Raw genomic sequence first — 24,214 nt, forward strand, 5'->3', positions numbered from 1 at the left:
AATTATCTTATGTGATTGGTTATTATACTTACTGATGTGTATTTAAACAACCCTTGTTATAAGAGCAGTTTCTTTATGTTTAAATAAATTTTTTCTTCTTTCTCCATTGTGTATATCCACTTTCTTTCGCAACTAAGTTCAGAGCCCGTTCCTCTCAGCAAAGGGTAGAACCGTCCTTGCTTAGTCTAAGCTGTTTCACCCTCCCCGGTTCCAGATAACTGGCGCCATAGAACTGATGTCTGTCTCTGATCAGGGCGTCACAGTGACAGACTTCATGCATCTAACAGAATAACTTTCCATGTTTTTGGTTAGCCCCTTAACGAGATATTGCCAAAAATATTTTGTAATTTCTCCCCGTTCTACCCGTCTGTAAACCACACGATTCCCACATGTGTGAGGAACGGACAATCTGAGTTCGAGAGAGTGGTCTTATTATAACCCTTCGAGTAAGACAGCTCGGATCACATCCCTTCTTGCGAGGACGAGGTCGGATCTCAGGGTGTATTGTCTTAACCACTTAAAGAAACTATTTGTGCTTTTAAACTTCTGTATTCGTATACTAAATTATTTACACAATAGGAAAGAAGCAAATAAACCCGCGAACTCGACTCGGCCTTTCTTCAGTTTTACCATAAACCAAGTTAGTTTCGAAACCGATATAAAATTTTCGTAGTAGTCGCTCGTGGAAATTTAATTTACGTCTGTCGAAACCACTTCAGTGCGCTTTAGGTTTAGTACAGAACTTCGAAATGTAATAAAGTACAAATTTACATTCTTTCCCTTCACTATTGTATTACAAAGTAATCATTTTAGATTTAGTTCAATCTTTAAGATTGAAGTAGGGCGAGTAAGGTACGCAACTGTAACGTAAAGTCATTACAGAAATATAAATGGCGCTGATTACATCTGCTGAATGTATGGAATTACAAGAACTCCATTCCAATTAGTGGGTATGAAATAGTATTAGTGGTACATTTCGAAACTGAATAGTGTAGATATTAAATTCGCTAAGGGTTTAAATTGGGTTGTGTACAATTACGTTGGAATTAGAGTAATAATATTGCATAAGTAAATTCCTCTGGCGAAAACACCTATTAGATACTTCCATAAAACCTTCCAGTTGAAACATTTCAAATACGTATGTTGTATTTAAACAAGTAATGGGGGAAATGTATTACTAAAATTGAAGCAAAATATAATCCTATTTGCATTATGCAGGATGTTCGATTAAAAACCTAAAGGTAATTTTCATGGGACAGAAAAATTAGAAATACAGGCGGATTTAGACTGGGAGGGGCGTTTAGTTGCAGACATCTATTTCGAATAAGTTTATACCTACTTCATAGAATGCAACTCTGAAATCAAACGCGAAAAACCGCCTCTCGATGTCTTTAAAATTGAGGGCGTAGTTTGAATAACGAACCCAAAGGCTAGAGCAAGTGTAAAATAAACCGAACTGTCCTTTAAGGTAAAAAATCCGACGAACACATTTAGATTCCCATATTCCAATATGCTGCAAAATTTTCGCATTCCCTTCTGATATGGCGAAGTTACTGCTAATTAACTTTAATCCTCCAGGAATTAAAAATAATTCGCAAGCCCCAGTTATATATTTCCGGTCGGCTCTGCTAATTTGAAAAAATTGCATTTAGTCACCTTCCCAAATGAGGTACAATATATCAGGTTAAAATGTCCAAATAATGTTTTGTTACACTTAACCAGGCTATTTATTCTAAAATGTTCCGTGATTTTGTATATATTTTACAGGGGCACGTATAACAGAATGTAGCTGCATTCGTAATGAGGGATGTAAATGATCGGAAAGTTACGAAATGGAATGTAAATACAGAAAAGTAAATGTTTACGTAGTTATTTACATATTCAAATTTATGCGATAGGGATACAAGCAGGGTATAGGTAATTTAAATATGTTGTAGTTAATCGAAAAAATGATGTAGGAGATGGAAAATTTGAAAGAGATTCTCGCTGATAAATAGATTAACCGGAATAAAGTATCAAAATTCTGTTGTATCACGAGAAATTCAATTTTATACAAAACTCGTCTCGACACCGTCGGCTGTAAAGCATAGTAGGTATTATTTGTGTTGGAAATGTTTTGTAAATCAGTTCTTGAAACCTGTCATTGAAAACGCAGCCATAAGGAAACCAGAACTAAATCCGCCCTTTCAGGTGGGCAGAGAAGACAAATAACGCGTATTTTTTGGTTTCTGCGGGATCATTACTTTGTGTTCCGTAAGGTTTGTATTTTGTAGTTTCCATAAATAATATAATCCTTATAAAGTAGGTTGCTCTGTTGAAGAAATGAAGATGGACAGTTTTTTAATCAACTCCAAAATATGTAAAGTGGGTCGATTTTAAAATCCTTACCTCGAATTATTAATTATAAAGCGCTTGAACTAAATTTTTTGTCAAGATGTGAATCAGAACTTTGTATATCGGCCCTATAATAAATCAATATGCACGGTGATAATCTTGAAGTTTCACTTTGAACTTGATCATTCAGTATAAAATAAGGTTGGGTCAACAAATGTCGAAGAAACATAAAATCCATACCTTAAGCCGTTCATTATAAAACGCCAAAGCTAAAAGTTTGGTCAAGTTCTGAATCAGTATCGTGTAAATTGCCATTGGGGCTAAAAATGCGATGTGAAGGGTGTTCAGCGAAGAATGGGACCGCACGATATCTCAGGAACGAATGCAGATTTTAAAATTCTTAAAACTTTGATATAATTAGCTATAAGCTAGGGCCATCTATTTTGTGTTAAATGGTTATTTACATAAAAGTCAGGAAAGTGATACATTACTGGCGAGGAAATATAGAAGTGCGACGCCCCTTTGGGGCCAAGTACTTTAATTTCCGTGAAAGTGAAGTTGTGCACCACTGAAAAGTCACATTTACAATAGGAATTACAAAAAAGGTGTTTGTGTTGATTGATATTGTGCGTCTGATAAGAAAAATCGTTTGACCACATTTCACACTGTAAGGAATTAAGATTTCATTTAATTTGTTTTATCACTTGTTGCGTGATGTGTTTTTATCTGGCCCTTAGTGCCGCTAGGTGAACTTGTGGGTGGTATCTTTTGGTATTGCATATAACATTATTTGTTGCCCAACGTAGGGCACATACATCAAAATTGCTCCACAAATAAGAAAGTGGGTTCTGCAAATGCACACATGCTCATATCCATCTCATACAATATATCTACTGGATTCGCTTTTATAACAAGTATTTATAAATGAATAAACAGTGCAAGTATCTTTCTTTTCGCCCACACCACGTGTTGAAAGCCAATTAAAAAAAGCATCTTTCTACGAAGTGAGTACTGGGATTGCAAACCCCCAGACGGACGGACGGAATTCAAACATGTATTGCAGTTAATATAACCGCAATCATTATGAACTTTCAGATTGTATAGAATAATGAGGCAAATTTGAGAAGCATTTTACGTACTGTAATGAGCACAAAATGTTAACATTGTTATTTCCGTAGGTGTACTTTGTTAATGGAATAACAATTACAGCTAAATTAAGAAACACGATTTTTAGATGTTATTCGGATATTAATTTTCAACTGTGTTCTCCTAAACCTCATAGATTTGGTATTACAACATTCTTCTGATATAGATAAAGGTGGTACAAAAGCTGCGTAATTTTCCAAGGTTTGGCGAACCTAATTTATTATTACTAATTCTTTACAAATCACAAAACAAATAAAAATATCGTAATGGGCCCGTTGACCATGTCACCAGTACGATTAAACAAGTTAAAAAGTAATCGTAAACGATTTACATAAAGCGCATTTCCACTTGCACTTCTATAAAATCGTAAAAATCCGGCCACAAATATGAAAGATAGCGTTGCACATGGGCAATCCATTTTTGTCGTGCTACTTCAATGTCAGTTTATGAGAAGAATTTCATTTCAATGCTTTTCTAAATAAGAAAGTTGGAACTGCGCATGCGCAAACCTAAATTTTGAAACTAATGTAAGATTTTCCTTTGTTCCAAGCGCCTAAGTATCAAATTTCACTTAAATGCTTCCATAGATAAAAAAGTTGGCACTGCGCATGCGCAAAATAAAATTTTGGAACTGGCGCTAGATTTTCCTTTGTTCCAAGTGCCTATGTATCAAATTTCATTCAAATACTTTTATAAGTAAAAAAGTTTGCAATTCGGTTTATAAATGGTCGAGATGCGAAAAGGGCACTGTGAATTTTGAATCGATTCGATTCAACTTTTTGCATTGCGTATTATATGGCTAAAGCTATGCCCATATTGAATTTCATGCAATTCAGTTCATAACTAACGGAGATGTAAAAGTGATCGAACATTTCTAAACAAAGTTATCGTTCACACGGACAGGTAGATGGACAGACAGCCAAAGGAACAGACGGACAGACCAACAGGCAGACGACAGATAGCAATGCAAAATTATAAACGATCTCTAGGATCGTTAATAAACGGCAAAAGTGTAAAATTATGTAACATGTCAAAAACGGTTTTTTTGTTTTTTTTTACAATAACTTTTTTTGTAAGCGGCACAGAAAAAATTCCTTCCTTGGTACAAGACTCGACAACATAACGAACCAAATAGCGAAAAAAGTAGAACAATAGCTCTTAAGATAAAGAACTAGTAGCGTCGCAAAACGAGCGGACGGACGGACGGACAAAGTGGCCAAAAATGCGCTAAAAATATGTTCAATCAAATTGTTGTGTAAATAAAAGGTGGCAGGCCATATGGTATAACTACCAAAAAGTAAGTAAATGTTACGTGATGTTATAGTAGTGAAGTAATAACGTTAGCCTGCTCCAGGAACCGATGGATATCACAAATAATCAAAATTTTTAAATGACTTGACATGACAACTTTAGCGTCGGCCATTTTTATTAATTTCTATCGGCTGCCTTTTATTGTTTATTGTACCCATGGTAACTAAGGCAGCCGATACTAAATAATATAAATGTAATAATAATAATAATAATACTCTTTATTATTACCTCAATTGCAAGTTTTGGTGAAGAAAGAAATTACAGTTTAGGTATCAAACAATTAAGGTAGTAAGTGGCGGAGTTCAGCATAGCTTTTTTCTAAATGATCATACTAACGAACTTTGTTTGAGCTGTTCTTCCACTCAACCAGTTAATACTGCTTGTAATTTACATACTTAAGTAGGTAAGTGTTATCTACTATCGAATCACTGACATCAAATGGCATTCAAGTTAGAGAGAATTGTAAAGGTATTGTTTGAGAATGACCTTGAAAGTTCCAGGGTTTCTAATTGCTTTCAAACGTTCCGGTAGCATATTATAATCTTTAGCAATATTGTAGGAGAACGACCCTTTATACTGTGATGTCTTATGGAGAGGTATGGTGAGAAAGTTTTTTTTCCTAATATTTATATTATGGACGTCTGTTCTAAAAGAAATATTTTCGAACAAGTATGGGGGTTTATGCGTGATTAATATGTGATGATAAAGTCCGAGTCGATGCAGTTTTCTTTGGTTTTCCATGTTCAGCCATTTTAATTTATTGAAGGTGTGTGATATCCTTTCGTATTTACGTATTCCAAAAATAAAACGTAAACAGCTATTTTGGACCTTTTGAATTTTATAACAGGTTTGTTTAGTTATGCATGGTCCGTAAACGGCATCACAGTAATTTAAAGGTGCCAGCACTAAGGAATTAGACAGTAACGCTTTTGTGTTTTGTGGCAGCACATGCCTATATGAATATAAACGCCGCAAATTATTATATGATTTGTGAATTTTTGAGTTTACATGTGTTTGGAAGTTTAATTGGTTGTCCATGTATAGTCCAAGATTTTTTACTACATTCGAGGGTTTCAAACGATCACCTTTAAATTGGATAGATATTTTTTCTTCGGCAAGATTTCGATTTGACTTTGTACCGAAAAATATCAACTGTGTTTTTGCGGTATTCACATTGAGACAATGGTCTTCTGCTGTATTTACAAACGCGGCTATATCTTTGTTAATAGAGTCTGCAACTGTGCTAATTTCTTTAGGAAGTATTTTAAAATATATTTGACAATCATCAGCATACATGTGAATACTGCCTAGTTTTAAAGAGGACTGTAGATTAAGGGTATAGATCGAAAATAGTAGTGGCCCGAGTATTGATCCTTGAGGAACACCACAAGTTACCGCTACCAGGTTCGAAGAGACTCCATCTATGACCACTTTCTGATACCGATCAAAGAGGTAATTTTTAAGTAATTGTATTGCAGAATTCCCAAAACCGATGTAGTGCAATATTTTTAAAAGAAGATTATGGTTAACTGTATGTACCTGTATGAGGGTGAAAACAAAAACAAACAAACAAACAAGTGCAGGTGATCGTGCCATCCCCGCTTAGGTGATATCGTAACGTGATTTATTTATTTACGATTAATTAACAATAAATTTATAACAATTTTGAAATGTATTAATTTATAACAGTTAATTTGTATTTATCACTCATAATGTATAACATAACTTGAGCGCGAAATATTTATTTCTGAAACACAATTCGATTTGGTTGTGTAGCAAACTCCGATCGATGTCGAACGCTTCTGAACGCTCCCGAATATTCTGGAATGTACTCGAACAAACACGTATTCCTGGAAAGAATGCGTCACATCCGCTTTCGCGATGACTAATCTTTTATGGTGCCTCGATGTCTAGCGAGATTTCTAGAATATTCGCTACAATGTATGTGTTGATACGCCAGCGGTCCTTACTCTGTACAATCAATCAATCAAACATGCTTAAATTAAAATTGTTTTCGGTCCCTACAATACTTCCACCATCCATCATTTATCCAATTATGCTGACAGTAGAAGCGATACATTACGTTATTTCGATAGACGTAAATAACAGCAAGGTATGCCCTTAGGGCTGCCTTTGATAACATGATAGTGTGATTCTGTGTATATTTGATACGTGCGCACTGCTTTCGGAAAAGGCTAAGGATTTCCAAATTTCTGCTGTAAACAGATTACTGTTACAATTTAGACATATCGTTAATTGTGCTTACTGCTAGCATATAAAATCTAAGCTTAATTGTGTGTTTCTATTGTTCCAGGAATGAAGAGTCGGAACCCGTATTAACGATAGCAATTCCACGGCCTAAATCTTCAATAAGCGTTGCGGAATTAGCGGCTAAATCCCAATTTCCAGTGTGCATCACGCCGCCTCCGAGTCCTGCACATCCATTATCGGTATCGAAATATTCAATCGGATATCATCAGCCGCATTCGTCGCCTAATAACGTTCAATCGGACGAACAGGAAGTAATAACAGCCACCCTAAAGAGGGCCATTTCCTGCGATAGCGTTTGTTCGGATTCGTCTGTTGCTCTTGGCGATCTCGAAGAACCAAATGTAACGGGATACCTATGCCTTGGCCTAGAATACGACAGGTGAGTACCTATTGTTCAACTTGCGGGAGTATTTCGTTTCTTTGAAATATGTAGATGCAAAATCCCTGATTAACCTACGGAAATCCCTGACAAAATTGAAAAAAGTTCCAACTTTCGAAACATTTTTTTGTTTGTTAACCTTTTACGAGCGTCATCATTTTTCTTACCCTTAAAACAATCGTCGCGACAGTTGTTCCATTTTTCATTTCAGCGTGGCAGTCTCTTTTATACGAAACTGCTTATTTATATACGATACATTTTTTTGGTTTGCCTGTTTTCCTTATTGGTTATTATGGCTTATGCAATTTAGGGGTTTTCCTTATTGGTTATTATGACTTATGCAATTTAGAGGTTTGCAAGTTACAGTGGCGAATTACGACATTCTTTGCAGTGGACATGGACGGTAACAATCAAGATATCTTTTTCATGGGGATAATTCTTCAGTATAGTAATGTCATAACTCTCAAGGACACTGGAAAAACTGACAAGAAGGAAATCATTAGGAACTTTAAGAAAAGTTGATGCGAGAGAAACCGAAATCCTTTCGTTTCGAGATAGTGTGGAATACCTTTCGGAAAATGGACACTCACGGTTACATTCCGGAAATGTTAACGTCTTATGCTCCTTTCCAGATTTGACAATTCCACGTCCCCCACAAAACTCAAGTTTTATGCTCCAATTTGTTTCAAAGCCGAACATTTTTGGTATATCATCAATTTGAACAAGTACAATCTGTATCGTAATTACATTAGTGGAACGAAAGTGAAAACCTAAGTGGTCAAAGCAACCCTTTTTACACGCTCAGTTTATCTCAAAAGACGACGTTTCCACAACGAAGCATCTTTGCCGACAATAAAATACTTCAAATACTTCAAGCAGAACTTTCAGCCTTTCGCACTGCCTCATATAGCATCCGCGTTTAAATTTCGAGTTATTCGGGTATCGGGTAGTAGGTATAAATTCATAATTGCCATCGCGAAACTGGGGTTCCAACAGACGATCCTCTTCTATATCTACTATTTCCATGGTATAATTTATTACTCTTCTCTATTTTTCTAATATAACGCGAGGGCGCGATAACTCACGAGTATAAAATCTTTGCCATGAATCAAAATAACAAAGAGGCTGAAATGAAAACACGCAAGGCCATTACACGTATAGACGCTTTCAATTTAACAACGATTAGTGAATTTTCAAACGTAAGGCCGAAGAACACGGCTTTGGTCAGCTATCGCCCCCAAGGAATTTATCTCGTCGTTTATGTTCTCTTGCCCTAATTACCTTTCTCACGCCTCATCTTGAAGTCATAAACAGCGAAATTCAAATTTCGTAAATATCTCATTTATTATTAATTTTTTTCTAATCTTATAATTCGATATTAAAATACTGAAATTAGATGTACAGCGTCTCCAAACTAAAATTTTATATAAGTCAATTTCATGCAGATTAACATAAAAATTCTCGAACACGTCAATGGAATGAGGATCAAATTTAGTCTCATTTGCAAGACTTACATTTCATTCAATTAGGCGAAGTAGGCACCTTGCAACAGGTTTTGCATAAAAAGGGGCTTGAACCTCTTCTTTGAATTGATTAGCACTTGAATTTTTGAACAAGAATTTTAAAAGGACCTCCGGCAAGCCGTATATGAAATGATATTTTTGTATTTGGTAAAACTCCGAATGAAAAAATTGCTCCTTTGCCTTTTTTACTTGAAACTTAAATTTATTAATTCCAACGTGATATTCATTTGGTTAGGCTACTGCTGGATTTATCCTGCATTTACGAAAAAAATTCCTACCGCGATTATGATTGTTGAGTTTGAATCCTGGTTTGAATTGATTGTGAGTCCCCTAATTTATTCGCGCTTTTCGAAACCTGGATCTCTTGAAATTAAACACTTTACCAGCGTGACAAAATTCCAAATTCGAATATGAATTTCGCCAAACATCATTGGCATATAAACTAATTTTATCGCGATCACCGAAATAGTTATATCTTGCTCGATTTCACCAAAGTAAACTATATTTTTACTAGAAAAAACTATATTTTCTCCAGGCTCCCGAAACTCAAAACTCGCAAAAATTTCCCTGTAAAGATCTCTACTATCCTTTTTCATTAACTGCCACCCACAAAATAGTGTCTTATTAAAGAAACACTGCTATCTTCATTTGTTGATCTGTTTCCTTCATGTCTGCAGTACCAATTAAATAAAAGCTAGGGTAATATCAAACCCTACGTATGACCAACACCTTTTACATTTTCTACGATAATGAAATGATCTCATGCTCATTCAGTGGTTTGGTATGTATAAGGCCACTTTAGCTCTAGTTAGTCTCGTCTCCAAACACCCGAAGCACATTATGAAAACAATGCTCTACAGAAATCAAAATATGCGGAAAAGAAAATCTTCAATTCTTCCAAATGCTTATAGATTTATTCATGAAATTGCACTAGCCACATAATTTATTGGAAAATCGGTCCTCTAAATTTCCACACTGTAAATCTTCTATGATATGTAAGGCATAACCTGTTCTAACCCTTTTGGAATATAAAAATTTCAAATTTACAACGGCACATGGAGTTGTCTGGTATGTCATTTGAAACCTTAAAAAAAAGAGAGTGAGATAAGTACCTAGTTTTTAATTACTAACGTGCGGGTGGTATTCCATTGGGGTCTTACACTGACTCCCACTTCTTGACGGAAATACACGTCTTGAAGCACCAGCAAAATCTCGATGATGTCGGTCTGTCTGTCGGTCTGTTTGTACTCCCATTTCCTGCTAAACAGCTGAACATATTAAAACGACATTTTTACACATATTCTAAAGGTACGATTTGGGTGGAACCGTCGGCTTTAGACATAAAACGAAGAGCTGAAAAGCTTTTGTGCAGAATCGTGCGTGCGCAGGTATAGCAATTTTTTGTACTGATTTTGGGTGGTTTGGAAAATACAACTTATTTAGCAGCTGTCAGTCGTCTAACGCTTCACTCTGATTAGCCGGAGAGAAAGGCTCGTTTAAATGTTTATTTTTTATTGGAAACGAAGAGAACTAAATATTTTAACGCTTTCATTTGCACTGACATGCACACAGTCTGAGTTGGCGAGAAGGCGAGTTGATATTAGGTAGGCTTTTAAAGTTACAACCAAAACTATCGAAACATCGAATTTTGGAAACCGAAAAGTCTATATTTTCCAGAAAATACGAGTATGTTTAGTCTTTGCTTTAATTACGTTAATGGAATCAATCTAACGAAAGTTAAAGTAACCAAACCAAACCTTTTTGCACGCTCGGCTTATTTTAAAAGTAGACGTTTTGACAACGAAGCATGTTGACCGACAATAAAATACTCTAAATACTTCATGCAGAAGTTTCATCCTTTCGCCCTGACTAGCATCAGAGTTTAAATTTCGAATTATTCCGCTACGTATAAATTCATAATTCCATCGCGAAACTGAGCTTCCCCCAATTTTCTATGTCTCTTCAATACAATGCCCTGATGGTATAACTCATTACTCTTCTCTATTTTTTAATATATCATGAGGGCGCATTATTTCACGAGTGTGAAATTTACGCTGTCAATCAAAATAACAAAGAGGTTGGAGTGAAAAGACGCAAGCCCATTTTACGATTATTACGTTACTTTATATACAGGAAGTCGTAGCCTACAAGATTGTTACCCTCTCTACAGAGTGTTCCAAGAAGTCGTACCCGTCATTTAAAGAGAAAAACTGACTCTTTATAAACATTTGGACTGCTATATCGCCAAAAAAAGAAAATGAAAAAAAATTTGTGTAGTATCCTGTATAGTGAAAGTGGTCAACAAATTGACCTTAAAGTAAACAATACAGAAACAGCGCAAAATTTAGTTCCTGGGTATCCAGACAATGTGTATTTATGATTTCCGGACGAAATTGGTGTCTAAATGAAGAATTTTCGCTATAAGCAAGGAAATCACATTTCTTTCCTAATTTTTCGCTTCAACGCAATGTTTTTGCAGTTCCTTCAACAAAATTTGTGGATTTTGTTAAATATACTTTTTTATTTATTTTTGAAAAATTAAAATAAGTAATGTTACTTCATGATTTTCTGGTGCAAAAATGTTCTTTTCCCTAGACTTAAAAACTTTTCGGAACAAGCAAAATTTTCCCTGCGCCCTGTTTGTGAAAGTGGTTTTCTTTGAGGATGTTTTTGAAAGGTAAGGTGCCTAAATGCCACCAAATTCTTTAATTGCGAAGAATTGCCGCAATCATTACGAGGGCGTCATGGAAGATGGGGTATTCTACTGAAATTTAGTTTAGAAGAAGGGATAGCAAATGGCAAATCGATTTCTACGGATTCAAGGATCAGCGATAGAGTTTGGTCTGCAGAACAAGAGATTTGACCACCAAGTGTAAGTTGCAGCTTTTCGCCGAAAAATGTTGTTTGAGAATAGTATATTATATAATGAGCTTTTAAAGTAATATATTTCATACGAATGTGAGAGATCGGTTTCAAGACCATTTCTCCTTCTACTCCCACTAAAAAACAGTGCTATTCGTACGTTTAACTAAAAAATTGAAAAACGGTCCCAAGTTAGGATATACAGCGGGAAAATTTAGAGTATATGACCATAGCTGTAAAGTTATTAACACAAGACAAACCTGATTGGACGAATACATATTATAGATAGGGCGATGGGTAAGTATTTTCATTTGTTGCATGTTTATTAGCAATAGTAGTTCAGGATACTGCAGCGATGGAATAGGGCCATGACATGACATTGTTGTGTTACGACGTTCATCATTTTCCGATGGGTCGGAATTTTAGACCTGATCTGAGCTTTTTATTGTTTCTAATGCTATTTGAATTGTGTTACCTCAACTGTCATATACGTTTCAGAGTCTGGGACAGAGCGAATGATTACATAAATTCTCTGTCTTTGGAGTCTAGCTGCTAAACGAAACACCGTGATTCCTCGGTTGATTCGAAAAAAATGCTACCTCTCCTTTATCATTCCGGTACGTACAAATATGAAAATTGGTTAAAGCTATCACGAATACGTTAAAGGCTTTTTGCAGGAGGAAGTAGCTTGATAAATATTTAACAGGCTTACTTTCGCTTGAACGAAGCACAATCGATATAAAACTCAAAAGAATATTCTATGAAAGCTATATGATACAGAGAACTATTTAAACGCAGGAGCTATAATCTGAATTATTTTCAGTACCTACTACCCTCTGAAATAAAGCTCCACATTCGTAAAGGTAAGCTTCACGGTAATGCTTGGATTTTTCCATTATATAACACTCCACCGGCATTAAGCCGCTTGAATTTGTAGAGCTTTGCTCAGTCGCAGATTCAGTTAGTTTTTCCATGGAAATTGGCATAATGCGGACTTTCAAAAGCTCGATAAAGGTAGTTTTTTGGCAAAGCTTCTGACGTTACTGTATGTACATTGCGAATTTTACTGAGAGGATCTATAATAACCTGAAATGGGTTGATAGTAACTTGGTCATGACGCAGATATCGTGTCCCGGAAAAAGTATTGTTAACGCTTACTAAAAAAGGGCAAAAGGTAAAATACCATAAGGCCTGTAATGAATTTATTTTTCTGTGAAATACATACATTTTCCATTCGTGCGAATTTTAAAGCGTAATTAAAATTAAACAAACCGTAAATTTGTGGTGACTGTGTGGTTTTCCGTTTTATACCTTTCACCTACCTATCGCGGTAGTATCCGCTAACCGGTCGTTCAATATGCAGTTTACAATCCGAAATATTTTCCGTGGAAAATTTTTCTGTTTCACAATTTTTAATTCGTTACGAACGCGTTCTTTTTCCAAAAACTTCAATCTTGCAAATAAACATAAAGAAAAGTTAGATGGAAGATTTTGTAGAACAATGTAATTTTGCAGTAGTCTAGACAGAAAGAAAAATAAACGTTGCAAATAGCCGCAAGTTTATCGACTTGAAAACTTGAAGTAGGTGTACTATAGAGAATGACAACCATGTAATCTTTTGCTGTATAAACTTGGTATTTGGTGATTAAATAAACTTCTTATATAGGTTTTCAACTTTTTTATAGTGGAACGAAACGCTTTCTAAAGATTAATAACTTGGAACTTACTTTCAGAGTTAAGCTCTTTAGTATATGTATTAAAGGGAAAAGATGACTCAGTAAATGGACAGCTTACTTGTAAAACTTGCACACATTGCACATCACTCTAAAGCTCTCTTGGTTTCATGTCACAGAATTTAACACAATAATATGTTTTCCTTAGAAATGTCTGTAACAGTACATACAAAGTGTTACATTTGAATAATTGTGCCAAAGAGAGGGAAATCCTTTTTTAAAGATATAGGTTTAGTGGTTTTGAATGGAGCGGCGACTGTACTGTAATGTTTTAGGCTGGTGTGCTTGTGCAAACTAACTTTCACGTAAACGAAAATTCATTCAAACATGTGTGAAATTAAATTAAAAAATTTGCTGTGGCTAGCACAGATACCACCCGCACACCTGCGCGATTCTGCTTAAAATATTTTGAGCTCTTCCTTTTATGTCTAAAAATGTGTATATGATGCATACCAAATTTGGCTCCAATCGGTTCAGCCGTTTAGCCTCAGCCTAACTTTTTGGACTGAAAGCCCCGTTTTTAGAGCTACATTCCATGGTGATTGTCCCGGTTCCGCACAAATTTTTATTGCAATTCTTTTCTCGTAGTGTTCAGCTTTTAATTAATTAATTGAAATTTTGCTTTGCATACTTACATTCTTTGAATTAAAATAGAGAGTCTATTAAACGGCCAGGATGAAATTATTCTTCGATGTTTTTATACGGCAAACAAAACGAATTTTTTTAATGTTCTACCGTAATATTAATGAGTTTTATTTACGGGTGAGAATTTGAGAAACTTATTGTCTTTACAGAAAAAGGAGTTCAAATTCCCTTATTTCACTCACGGTGCAGTAACCTAATACCACAGATTTAAATATACTAATTTAAATCTGTGCTAATACGAAAATTCTTTATACATTATTATATTAAAAAAGACGATTTCGGGAAAAATGGGTCTGTAAAATACGAAAGGGTAGAACGGAGAAGGTATAGTTCAACGACCTGCGTAGCTCAGAAGAGCTTACGTTAGAAGCTCTAACTTTGGCTACAAGGGTCCTGGGTTCGAATCCCAGGTGAGGCATGGCTGTTTGTGATTGTATAGTGGGTTGAGTGGGAAGAGTAGCAAATTGCTAACACTCCGCCCACTATAAAATAAAGGCAATAAAAAAAAAAAAAAAATTATGTAATCCCGAGATATGTCGGGATTATACTTAATCTCGAGAAATAACTTGGGAGTATACTTAATCCCGAGATATAAGTCAGGATTATACGTAATCTCGAGATGTAAGTGAGGATTATACTTAATCCCGAGATACAAGTCGGGATTATACGTAATCTCGAGATGTAAATTTCTCGAGATTAAGTATAATCCCGACTTATATCTCGGGATTACGTATAATCCCGACTTATATCTCGGGATTACATAATTTGAACTAGGTACCTTGTCCGTTCTACGCTTTCGTAGTAAAATGACACTACTTGACTCGGAAATTAAACAATTTAATATTTCCTCGCCAATAATGTGTATTTTAGAAATGTCTACTTTTTTACATTTTTAGATATTCTTCTGAATAATCACGTCATGTTTGCTACTTCTTTTTCACAGTGAATTATCCGATCTAATAGTAAACGTATTAGAGGCAAAAGACCTAATTGGATCATCACAGGACGACAACCCCATAGATTCATACGTGAAGATTTATCTCCTTCCGGACAAAGCTACGAGTGCGCAAACAAAATTGTATAGATATTCAAATAGTCCCAGTTATAAAGAGAGATTTTCATTTCCTTTACGCCCTCGAGAGCAATCGCAGAAGTCGCTTTGTTTTCACGTCTACTCCCTAGACAATACGTCGCATACGCTACTTGGGGAAGGTGAAATACGTCTAACTGACATCAGCTTACGACAGCCAGTTACAACATGGGTCACGTTGACGGATACCGGACAGGTATGCAAAACACTTGGTTCGCACATATACCCACAAGTTACCTATTTACAGAAAGGAACGGAATTTGGAGAGGTGATGTTTTCGTTAAGTTACCTTCCAACAGCCGAACGTCTGACGGTGGTTGTGGTGAAAGCACGCAATTTAAAATTCCAAAACGATAGGGATGCGGGAGATCCGTTTGTTAAGGTATGAAATGGTACTTATTCTGAGTTTCTCATTCTTTTGTTTTCAGGTCTATCTGCTGCATCACGGGAAAAAAGTTCATAAAAAGAAAACATCAACAAAGAGAGGAGAGCGATCGCCTATTTTTAACGAGTCTATGATTTTCAGCGTTCCAGCTCACACATTGCAGGTAATTACACCCTCTGAGTTCGTTATGTAGCTACGAAACGCGAAAATTGTGGAAATAAACAGGCTTCCACTGCGATCGATACCTTCTTTCACAAACATTGAATGGCGCTCGTATTATGATATTGGCATTTCATTAATACACTTTGAACCAATGAGTACTAGGCAAACGAATTTCCAATCGATACCAATTTAACAGATTAATTTCCATTTCAGATCTGTGTAAATGGTGAAAATTCATTCCCTTTTGCGTTGGGCGGTAAAACCTTTCAAACTTTGCACCTTAGCGATTTCGCCTACTTTCGTGACCTATCCTTTTCGATATATTAGTTGACCGCCCAAGATTCCGTTGGCTATTATCATATTCCTCAGTTTACACAGCACAAAAACGCCTCAAGAGAAAGTGTTATGAGGAGCAACTTTGCCCAAAGTTACAACACGTTCGCATTATCGACGCCTGCCCAGATGTTGGTCAACGAATTTCAATGAGGCAGATACTTCCACCCACTTTAATTTGATTTGGAAGTTTCGTGTATCCAACCCACTCCTTGTTGGAGCCGAAGGGCGAGATTTAACTGTTTTCTCTAGTTCGTGTTGGGTAATTGCTTCGTAACGTAATTCTATGTTTGCCTCTACATCTTCCACCTGTTGCATCATTTTGGGTCGATTTTACGATTGATTCAGTCACATTCAGCATATAGTTTGTTAAATTGGACGCTTCTATGTGCTATATGTTCTTTCCGTTTATGTTATGGAACTTACAAGATATAGTTACACCGTCTGTTCTACAAAAAGGTCCAAGTCTATAGCGACTTTAAATCTTCCATCATATACTACCATGATTTAACTATTAACAAACCCTATATATTAAGTATTAAATGGGGCAGTATTAGGTACAGCTTGGTAAAAAACAAATTTTGTAAAAACCTTCATTTACATGTTATGACGCCGCTGACTTTTCTTAAATTACTTGATAATTTTTTGCGTATTCTTGTAGCAAATTTCATGACTTTTCATCGGTCTAAATTTGTAGTAGGGTTAATTTACGACATTTTTGTAAAAATGTAACAAAAATATGTACTTATTTCCAGCAAGTCGGTGCCCCTGCCCATATCTCCAATATTAATTAGTACAAATTGTTTGAACTAAATATTTAAACGCAACTGGGTAGAGATACTAACGGCCCAATTAAATGGTGCCGACGTTCTCCGAATCCAACTCCTCTCGACGTCTTCCTATAGGCTATAGAATGAATTAAAAGACAATGTATTTTTGAACATTGCCGTAAACCGCAGATGAGCTAAACCATTGAATAAAAATTCAATGGGAAAACTAAAAAAACGAATGAGAAAAGCTATTGCAGACATTCGCGATGATATATTAATTGACGGTCAGTATGTATGTCTTCTTTATTCTATAATCCTTCATCCATTAGTGTAACAATTGTGTTGACTAATTAGTAATTACACAAAATTGTTACGCGTTCTCTATATTAAATTATTAAGTATCAATAGAGTGCTCTCGTTCTTTCCGTACCTAAAGAAATGTCATAAATAGAGATTACCTTATGAATTAATTTTGAAACATTTTGAGATTTGTGCGTGTCTTGCTAAATTATATTTTAACTGAGAAAGTTCTGGGTAGGTATTTATTCGAGCTTATAAAAAGGGTTTACATATCCAAGCGTTGAGCGTCTTCATCCCAAAAGTTTGCACAGGCACTTTTCAATATCTACTCCTGGATACATTTCTAATTTTGGCAATTTTGCCGCAACCTTCCAACTTAAATCCATTCATCTACGGACTAACAAAGCGCCTATTCAAATGCTGAATATGAAATTCATTTCGTTCGCTTTAATTGGCACAAATGCAAATATTAACTAAATTTTAATAAAGTATAAAATAGGAGTAAGTGGAGTTTTTAATTGTGTATGTAACGAATTTACAGACCATCCAGCTTAGATTAACGGTAGCCGAAAATATCAATAACGAACACCCTACCAGAACGTACTCGATCGGTCACGTTATAATCGGCGCTCAGGCATCCGGAAGATCCTTAAACCATTGGAACCAAATGTTGACAGCTTTAAGGAAACCCGTAGCAATGTGGCACCCACTTAGAAAATAAGCCCAATTGTACCTACATCATACGTGTTGTTAACCTTGTTACAATCATTCTAAAAAGGTCTATACATTTTGTTATGCTTCCATAAATGTGATAAACAGCCTTCTGTAGTTGAAACCTTCGGGTTCGAATGTACCTTTAACATAAGAAACCTATCAATTGTTAATTGTTTCCTAAACTGTTACAATCGCCCTATCCATTCACTAACCCTAAACGAACTCGTTCATTTAAGCAGCGTAACTTAAGTGAACGGATTTTGAATTCTATGACAATAATAATTTGTTACTTGGAGTCAATGTTAATATCATGGCTTGTATTACTGTGATATATATTATGGGGCACATGTATTTCTGTACATTTTTCTAACTCATATCCTATACATAAGTATGTATAATATTGTTGAATCTTGTAGGACTTTATTGTCATTAAATTTTTGTATCTCTAATTAGAACAATCTTGGTAAAGCAATTTATAGCACCATTTTAAAAAATTAGTATCGTAAGAACTCTCTCATATCATAATTGTACTATATATTAATAACTAAGTTTAAAGTATTGTAATATGTTAGTTGAAGATTGATGAAATGCTGAAGTTTAATTTTTTATCACTCAATAATCTCTCAAAATATATGAATATATGGATGAGTAGAGTATTATTGCGTGAATGTTGAAGATGTACTAACATGCAGTAGGTGTAAATAAAAGGACATACTGGTACGTGGACCTCATTCACTCCTCCCGGTTCCTAAGTGCTAATAACGAAGAACCATTATTTAGTAGCTAAGCCTATTGGACATCTCGTGCACCAGGTTTCTCTAATACCACCTTTGTCATATTAGATCTGTGAAAATTTGTTTTTTTAGAACTCGGCTTTTTGTCCTTAACGTAGCCATTCAATCGGGCCTATAGAGTTTGGTCTGTGGAATGCTAAACGGCTAGAATTTTCAAGATTGAAATACTACATCAAAAGGAAAAGCGCAAGGACTATAACTTTTGACCTAATGATCCAATCTAATCCCGAAAATTCTTGTCGATTTTAACTCAACCGCCTAAAAAAAGCTAAGGCCACGGGAGTAACCAGTAACCATAACTCCGGCTGAAGTGTACATGTATTGCGAAAATCCTAAGCCAGCCAAAGTGAGATTAAAAGCTACCTTTTTACAATAATACTTTTACACAACTGCGCTAAAAACAGGGAGAAAAACAACAATGGCCACCTTCGCGGTTCCGCAATGCAAAACTCAAAGCCGCTTTGTGAGTCGGTTATAAAACGTACATTTGAATCACTATGCCATGGGTACGTATCACATAAAATATGGAAACTTAAATTTATTAAAATGGCAGGCATGGCTACCAAACATAAGCTGCCGTCTTTTGTTTCTTCTCCAGAGAGAAAAACTGAAAAATGACCGATTCCTTCAATTTGCTGTAACCCCTTTATTTTTGAAGCTAGAACAAAATGGCTTTAGCATTATTCAGACACTTTTTAACGTATGCCGTTAATCGTTTGTTTCTAGACCTTTTACCTTTTAGTAACTACGCTGCAACTTTTTTAATGGAACTTATAGGTAGTAGATAGACCATCTTTTGTTATTTCCTTTCAGACAAGTGTATTAATAAGAAAAATGTACCTATTGTAGAAAACTTATTATTGAAAATAAGTATGATATGCAGTGTGGCGAATACTGTTCCCCATTTCATCCTACAGGAAAAATAAAAACATCCTCGGAAGTCGGATAGATAATTAAAATATCCATCGGATGACATAAAAATACGCAACAGTGAGGTCTCATGCAAGCCTAAAAATTAAATTAAAAATCCTAAAAATTGGTAAAAACTGGTTGGCCATGGAGTGACGTGTCGAACTTGCTAGGTACCTACTAGAACAAATCGTTCCTTGGACTATTATCTCACCTCAACCACGAGATGGTGAAATAATTAGTAGGTACACTTAAATCACGAACTTCGCCGTGTATTATTCCCAGTCATAAAACGATTTTACAAAGACGTTTTCTTCTGTAGTGTAATTCTAATGTCGATTTTAATTATCTATCCGAAGGTGTTTTTATTTTTTCTTTACGTTAAAATGGGGAGCAGGAATTGCCAAAAATGTATTTTCCTATGTTATTTCCCTATGTCCCGCCGACTAGTTACCACGCTGTATTATACATTTTAGGAAAGCTCGTAAAACAATAACCCTCTTAAAACCATGGTAAACTCGAGGGTAAACTGTAACTTCCATTTAAATCAACTACAACGCAGTTAAGTACTAAAAGGACTAGAAACAAACGACCGACGGGATTGATTTCTACGTTAAAAAGTGCCTGAACAATGCTAAAGCCATATTATGTTTAGTGTTCTAGCTTCAAAAATAAAGGAGTTACTGTAAAGTGAATGAATCGACCACTTTTCGTTTTTCTCCCCAGTTAAAAAACAAAAGACGGCAGCTTATATTTCTGGTAACCGTAATGAAATAAGCATGAAAAAAGAGGTCGCCCTTTATCTGCACTAATAAGAAAGTTACCCATTTAAACCCATCGAAATTGGACCACACTGTACCTACCCCTATAACTTGCGTCTTGCTTACCAGTTGCATTTTTATCAAATCACGTGCATAGCATGTGTACCAAGAGCTGGGCAGTATTCGATTTTCTAAATACTTTTTAGTATTCAAATCCTTTAAAGTATTCAAAAACTTTGTAATTAAATACTTTTATGGAAGCAGTATTTGTTTTTGTAACTCAAATACTTTCACAAATATTTAGTATTCGAATACCTCGCAAGGTATTTGAATACTTTGAGAAGTATTCGAATACTTCGCATAGTATTGAATACTTAACCTTCCTTTTTTTACCAAAAATCGACTACACCAAAATTTCTCGGGAAAACACTTTTTCTTATTAATTTGGGTGCGTAGAATCCAAATCAATTCCTACTTTTTCGATCAGACTTCTCAATCAAAAGTTATAGACTAGAAACCAATTTCGAAAAAAAATTCAAAGGGCTGTAACTTTTAAACTAGTAGCCCAATCTTGGAACTGTTTGAAATTATGGATTCTACAGGCCACATTCTATAAGAAAATTTTTTTTCCGGGTCGATCTGAGACAATTTTTTTTCTGGGTTCAAAAAAAGGCAGTGTATAACCTTCCTTTTTTACCAAAAATCGACTACACCAAAATTTCTCGGGAAAACACTTTTTCTTATTAATTTTGGTGCGTAGAATCCAAAACAATTCGTACTTTTTCGATCAGACTTCTCAATCAAAAGTTATAGACTAGAAACCAATTTCGAAAAAAAATTCAAAGGGCTGTAACTTTTGAACTAGTAGCCCAATCTTGGAACTGTTTGAAATTATGGATTCTACAGGCCACATTCTATAAGAAAATTTTTTTCCGGGTCGATCTGAGACAATTTTTTTTTCGGGGCTCAAAAAAAGGCAGTGTATAACCTTCCTTTTTTACCAAAAATCGACTACACCAAAATTTCTCGGGAAAACACTTTTTCTTATTAATTTGGGTGCGTAGAATCCAAATCAATTCGTACTTTTTCGATCAGACTTCTCAATCAAAAGTTATAGACTAGAAACCAATTTCGAAAAAAAATTCAAAGGGCTGTAACTTTTGAACTAGTAGCCCAATCTTGGAACTGTTTGAAATTATGGATTCTACAGGCCACATTCTATAAGAAAATTTTTTTCCGGGTCGATCTGAGACAATTTTTTTTTCGGGGCTCAAAAAAAGGCAGAGTATAACCTTCCTTTTTTACCAAAAATCGACTACACCAAAATTTCTCGGCAAACACCTTTTCTTATTAATTTGGGTGTGTAGAATCCAAATCAATTCGTACTTTTTCGATCAGACTTCTCAATCAAAAGTTATAGACTAGAAACCAATTTCGAAAAAAAATTCAAAGGGCTGTAACTTTTGAACTAGTAGCCCAATCTTGGAACTGTTTGAAATTATGGATTCTACAGGCCACATTCTATAAGAAAATTTTTTTCCGGGTCGATCTGAGACAATTTTTTTTTTCGGGCCTCAAAAAAAGGCAGTGTATAACCTTCCTTTTTTACCAAAAATCGACTGCACCAAAATTTCTCGGGAAAACACTTTTTTTATTAATTTGGGTGCGTAGAATCCAAATCAATTCGTACTTTTTCGATCAGACTTCTCAATCAAAAGTTAGACTAGAAACCAATTTCGAAAAAAATTCAAAGGACTGTAACTTTTCAACTAGTAGCCCAATCTTGGAACTGTTTGAAATTATGGATTCTACAGGCGACATTCGATAAGAAATATATTTTTCCGGGTCGATCTGAGACAAATTTTTTTTTCGGGGCTCAAAAAAAGGCAGATTATAACCTTCCTTTTTTACCAAAAATCGACTACACCAAAATTTCTCGGGGAAACACTTTTTTTTTATTAATTTGGGTGCGTAGAATCCAAATCAATTCGTACTTTTTCGATCAGACTTCTCAATCAAAAGTTATAGACTAGAAACCAATTTCGAAAAAAAATTCAAAGGGCTGTAACTTTTGAACTAGTAGCCCAATCTTGGAACTGTTTGAAATTATGGATTCTACAGGCCACATTCTATAAGAAATTTTTTTTCCGGGTCGATCTGAGACAATTTTTTTTCGGGGCTCAAAAAAGGCAGTGTATAACCTTCCTTTTTTACCAAAAATCGACTACACCAAAATTTCTCGGGAAAACACTTTTTCTTATTAATTTTGGTGCGTAGAATCCAAAACAATTCGGATTTTTTCGATTAGATTTTTCAATCAAAAGTTATAGACTAGGCGATAAGGCAGCTCCTTCCAACTACAGACCGATTTCCTTACTAAGCTCGTTTTCGAAAGTACTCGAGAAGTGTATTGGTGAAAGGCTGATGGCATATTTTGAAAAATATAACATCCTCTCCAATCGCCAATATGGGTTTCGTCCCGGGTTTTCAACCGAAGAAGCTGTTGCTCAACTACTGCAGCATATCTACAATGAAATCGATTCAAATAAACAATGTTTTATTGTATTATTTGATATACGTAAAGCCTTCGACAGCATTGACCAGAGCATTTTATCACGAAAGCTTGAAAACTACGGCTTACGAAATGAATTCAAAGACTTTATCCTGTCGTTTCTTGGCAACCGAAGATACAGCGTCACATACGAAAACAGATCATCCGAAGAATATATACTGAATCTTGGAACACCTCAGGGTAGCAACCTTGGACCCATCCTGTTTATATTGTACATCAATGACCTACCACAGCACATACTGCACGGAAACACATTTATGTACGCCGATGATACTGCCGTAGTGGTCAGCGCAAATAACCCCGACGATGCATTGTCCAAATTAAAGATGGTGATGACAGAATTTACATCGTGGTGCCACATAAACAAACTAGCTATTAACATTGACAAGACGGTAATAATGAATATGTCCCGTAGAACACTCGAAATCAGCAACATCCCCATTCTGAACTCAATCACCCCAAGCCAGAGTCTACCTCTACCTACCTGGGATGCAAACTGGATGATAATCTATCCTGGCATCCGCACGTAGAACACATACGCGCAAAATTGAACCAGGCATACTACCTAATAAGAAGAATAAAACATCAATTTGACTTAAACCACATAATTGAGGTGTATTACGCTGTAGTGTACTCGCACTTAAGCTTTCATATAATGTGTTGGGGTGCTAGCACGGGATTCAATAAACTCTTTGTGTTACAAAAGCGCATAATAAGACTGATGTTTAACTTAAATTACGCACAAACTTGTACATACACTTTTAAAAAATTTAATATATTGACTCTACCATGTATATATATATATATACTAAAATTGGTGTACTACATGCACACACATTTACATAACTTTAATAGGGTAGGAAGCAGACACTCATATAACACAAGAACAAGAGACAAATTCATAATTCAAAAACACAATCATTCTTTCTACAAAAAATCGCCCTTTTACAACGCCACAAAACTCTACAATATTCTACCCGAATCTATCACCAACTGCGACATAAAAGAATTCAAGGTAAAAATTAAGGATATACTGCTCCAACATGCGTTTTACTCGTACATGATTTTATTAATCTCTTTGTAAATAAACATTAAGCTGCTGCAACGCCACCTGGTTTTAAACATTTCGTTATTATGTGTATGTATTTATTTATTTATTGACGTATCGATAATTGTTATTCAACAATTCAACGATTAAATGATTGATTGATTGATTGACT

At 35.4% G+C, this 24,214-nt stretch overlaps 1 protein-coding gene across 2 annotated transcripts in view; it reads left to right on the forward strand.

Moving 5' to 3' along the window:
- LOC116168682 (synaptotagmin-12) overlaps positions 1-18,434 on the forward strand; it is a 47,747-nt gene extending 29,313 nt beyond the window's left edge. For both annotated transcript variants that reach the window (XM_031484627.1, XM_031484628.1), the window contains exons 5-9: positions 7,106-7,441; positions 15,148-15,490; positions 15,542-15,676; positions 15,723-15,842; positions 17,786-18,434. In XM_031484627.1, coding sequence (XP_031340487.1) covers positions 7,106-7,441; positions 15,148-15,490; positions 15,542-15,676; positions 15,723-15,842; positions 17,786-17,965 — 1,114 coding nt within the window. In that variant the 3' untranslated portion in view covers positions 17,966-18,434. The remainder of the gene's footprint in view (positions 1-7,105; positions 7,442-15,147; positions 15,491-15,541; positions 15,677-15,722; positions 15,843-17,785) is intronic.
- The last annotated feature ends 5,780 nt before the right edge of the window (positions 18,435-24,214 follow it).

Source organism: Photinus pyralis, unplaced genomic scaffold (assembly GCF_008802855.1).
Source record: "Photinus pyralis isolate 1611_PpyrPB1 unplaced genomic scaffold, Ppyr1.3 Ppyr1.4_LG4, whole genome shotgun sequence".
NCBI classification, from domain to species: domain Eukaryota; kingdom Metazoa; phylum Arthropoda; class Insecta; order Coleoptera; family Lampyridae; genus Photinus; species Photinus pyralis.